Raw genomic sequence first — 3,290 nt, forward strand, 5'->3', positions numbered from 1 at the left:
TGATCCGTTTGTTCCAGATACATTTTGTGTTTTTGATCCGTCTGTATGTTCCTGTTCTGATTCTATATTGCTCATCCGTATGTATGTTCCTGTTCTGATTCTATATTGCTCATCCGTATGTATGTTCCTGATCCGTTTAAATTTTCCTGATTTGTTTGTACTCTCGCTATCTATTTGCATGCTCCTGGTATTCCGATATGTTCTTAATTCATCTTTATGTTCTTGATCTGACTGTATGTTTGTGATCTGTATCAATGTTTTTGATTAGTCTGTCCGATCCTGATCTGACTGTATATTACTTATCCCTTTCTCTGTTCCTCCTGTTTAAGGCGAATATTTCCTGATTCTAAAGAACATGTTTTGTGACATGGGCGTCTGCAGGGGGAGGGGGAAGAGGAGGCACTTGCCTCTCCTGGAAATAAGAAACACAATTCCTACGTCCACCATATGTATATGACTTTTTTATTCAATTTCACACAACTTTGCCCTCCTCCCCCGGAAAACTTTGCCTCTCCATGAAAACATTTCTGCAGAGGCCCATGTTTCATGAACACATTTCACGGACAGTACCTCTGTACGACACATTTAAGGTCTCCAGGGGTAAGAGTGACCGCTAGGTGCAGTTTTCCTATATCAGATTTGAACGGAAGTTTCCTATAAATATTACTCTTACTTCTTTGACGCACATTAATTACTTCTGGCACGTTTCGCAGGAGTTATTGATGCACACATGAGCGTTTCGTAGAAAGAGTGATCTCAGCTGCGTCATTCCTACTCACTTGGCACGAGCTCTAAAACCGAGAGCAGCACGTGAACTCGAGCTTTCATAGTGTTCGCTGGTGTAGTGCGGTCGACGTCATGGCTCCGCGCTTCCTAATCGGCTCGTTATGGCTCTTGCTGGCTAACGTGCCAACGAGAGCACCGGGCAAGTTTCTCAATATGTTTGCGGCCCAACAGACCCCTGTTGATCCCTGCTATGATGAACTGGGCCAACCCCGTCGTTGTATCCCTAACTTTGTAAATGCTGCTTTTGGCAAACTGATGGACGTGTCCAGCGAGTGCGGGAAGCGGCCCAGCCACCTCTGCCAGACTTTCATAGACCAGAGGAGAAAAATGGGGCGGACCTGTGACACCTGTGAGGCCGACAGTCACCCCGCAACGTACCTGACTGACCTGAACAACCCAAGTAATATGACCTGCTGGGTGTCCGAGCCATTTACCAGCCGAGTTCACAATGTTACGTTAACGCTCAATTTGGGAAAGAAGTATGAGATTACCTACATAAGTCTCCAGTTCTGCTCAGACAAGCCGGATTCGCTGGTCATCTATAAATCCGCCAACTTTGGGAAGACCTGGCAGCCGTTCCAGTTCTACTCGAGCCAGTGCAGTGTGGTGTACAAGAAGCCATCCAGAGGCTTCATCAGTCGAGCCAATGAGCAAGAAGCTCTGTGTATGGACACTTCATTAGGGAGCAGGGTCGCGTTCAGCACACTAGAAGGTAGACCGTCGGCTAACGACTTTGATAACAGTCCCGTGCTTCAAGACTGGGTAACGGCTACCAATCTTAGGGTCGAATTTAACAGGATAGCCAGAAGAACCGGTGCCGAGAGTTTCCACTACGCTGTATCTGACTTCGCAGTAGGGGGACGTTGCAAGTGTAACGGTCACGCTTCAAGATGCGTCCTTAACAAATCCAAACAGTTGGAATGTGATTGTAAACATAACACAGACGGCAGAGACTGCGAAAAATGTAATAGTTTTCATTTTGACAGACCTTGGGGCAGAGCAACCGCCCACAATGCCAACGAATGTGTCGGTAAGTGAATGATAAATAGTTCAGAGTAAAACAGTGTTAAAAGTTTCTTACTGCTTGTTGATAAGTGAATGATAAATAGTTCAGGGTAAAACAAGTGTTAAAGGTTTTCAACAAGCAGTAATAAGTGAATGATAAATAGTTCAGAGTAAAACAGTGTTAAAAGTTTCTTACTGCTTGTCGGTAAGTGAATGATAAATAGTTTAGGGTAAAACAAGTGTTAAAAGTTTCTTACTGTTTGTCGGTAAGTGAATGATAAATAGTTCAGAGTAAAACAAGTGTTAAAAGTTTCTTACTGCTTGTCGGTAAGTGAATGATAAATAGTTCAGAGTAAAACAGTGTTAAAAGTTTCTTACTGCTTGTTGATAAGTGAATGATAAATAGTTCAGGGTAAAACAAGCGTTAAAGGTTTTGTACTGCTTGTCGGTAAGTGAATGATAAATAGTTCAGAGTAAAACAAGTGTTAAAAGTTTCTTACTGCTTGTTGATAAGTGAATGATAAATAGTTCAGGGTAAAACAAGCGTTAAAGGTTTTGTACTGCTTGTCGGTAAGTTGATGATAAATAGTTCAGAGTAAAACAAGTGTTAAAAGTTTCTTACTGCTTGTTGATAAGTGAATGATAAATAGTTCAGAGTAAAACAAGTGTTAAAAGTTTCTTACTGCTTGTTGATAAGTGAATGATAAATAGTTCAGAGTAAAACAAGCGTTAAAAGTTTCTTACTGCTTTCTGTGATCTTCATTTAGCAGCTTGTTCTAAACACTTTTTAGACTGATCTAACCCGTAATTAATATACTTTCCCCTGTTTAAAACTTCATTGGAGCGAGAACAGTTGTTTCTGTATTAATAAAGTCTTTGAAGAATGAGTTCTTCTATCTCTCTTATTATCTCTGTTTTTGATAAAATAATTTCACTTGAAGATTCAGTCTTGTTAAAATATGAGACTTCAGGCTCACAAATAAGTGCTCGCGCGAAACGAAACTAACGTGACATTGTTTTACGTTGTTGTGTGTTACTGTTTCATTCCAAGAGAAACAACCCATTTTTGGGGAGATGGCATCATTAGTTCTTCTGTGAAATAGTATGGGTAATAAGTGGAAGAGTCAGCATCAACATACAGTGTATTATATAAAATATACAAACCGTTATCTATATTATCGTTAATACAGTAAAAACTATGGCTGTAAACAGCTGTCTGAATTATCTTTAATACAGTAAAAACTATGGCTAAAAACCATTACCTAAATTATCGTTAATACAGTAAAAACTATGGCTGTAAACAGCTGTCTGAATTACCGTTAATACAGTAAAAACTATGGCTAAAAACCATTACCTAAATTATCGTTAATACAGTAAAAACTATGGCTGTAAACAGCTGTCTGAATTACCGTTAATACAGTAAAAACTATGCCTACACACAGCTGTCTGAATTATCGTTAATACAGTAACAACTATGACTACAAACAGCTGTCTGAATT

The 3,290-nt window shown here is 39.8% G+C and overlaps 1 protein-coding gene across 1 annotated transcript; it reads left to right on the plus strand.

Annotated features, from left to right (window-relative positions):
- The first annotated feature begins 784 nt into the window (after positions 1-784).
- LOC106475227 (netrin-1-like) lies at positions 785-1,824 on the plus strand. Its single transcript, XM_013935924.2, has one exon. The coding sequence runs from the start codon at positions 859-861 to the stop codon at positions 1,822-1,824; it is 966 nt and encodes a 321-aa protein (XP_013791378.2). The 5' UTR covers positions 785-858.
- Positions 1,825-3,290: the final 1,466 nt, after the last annotated feature.

This window comes from Limulus polyphemus, unplaced genomic scaffold (assembly GCF_000517525.1).
Source record: "Limulus polyphemus unplaced genomic scaffold, Limulus_polyphemus-2.1.2 Scaffold8254, whole genome shotgun sequence".
NCBI classification, from domain to species: domain Eukaryota; kingdom Metazoa; phylum Arthropoda; class Merostomata; order Xiphosura; family Limulidae; genus Limulus; species Limulus polyphemus.

What these genes read in the sequence shown, in the direction of transcription:
- LOC106475227 (XM_013935924.2), top strand. Translation starts at nt 859, where the DNA reads ATGGCTCCGCGCTTCCTAATCGGCTCGTTATGGCTCTTGCTGGCTAAC.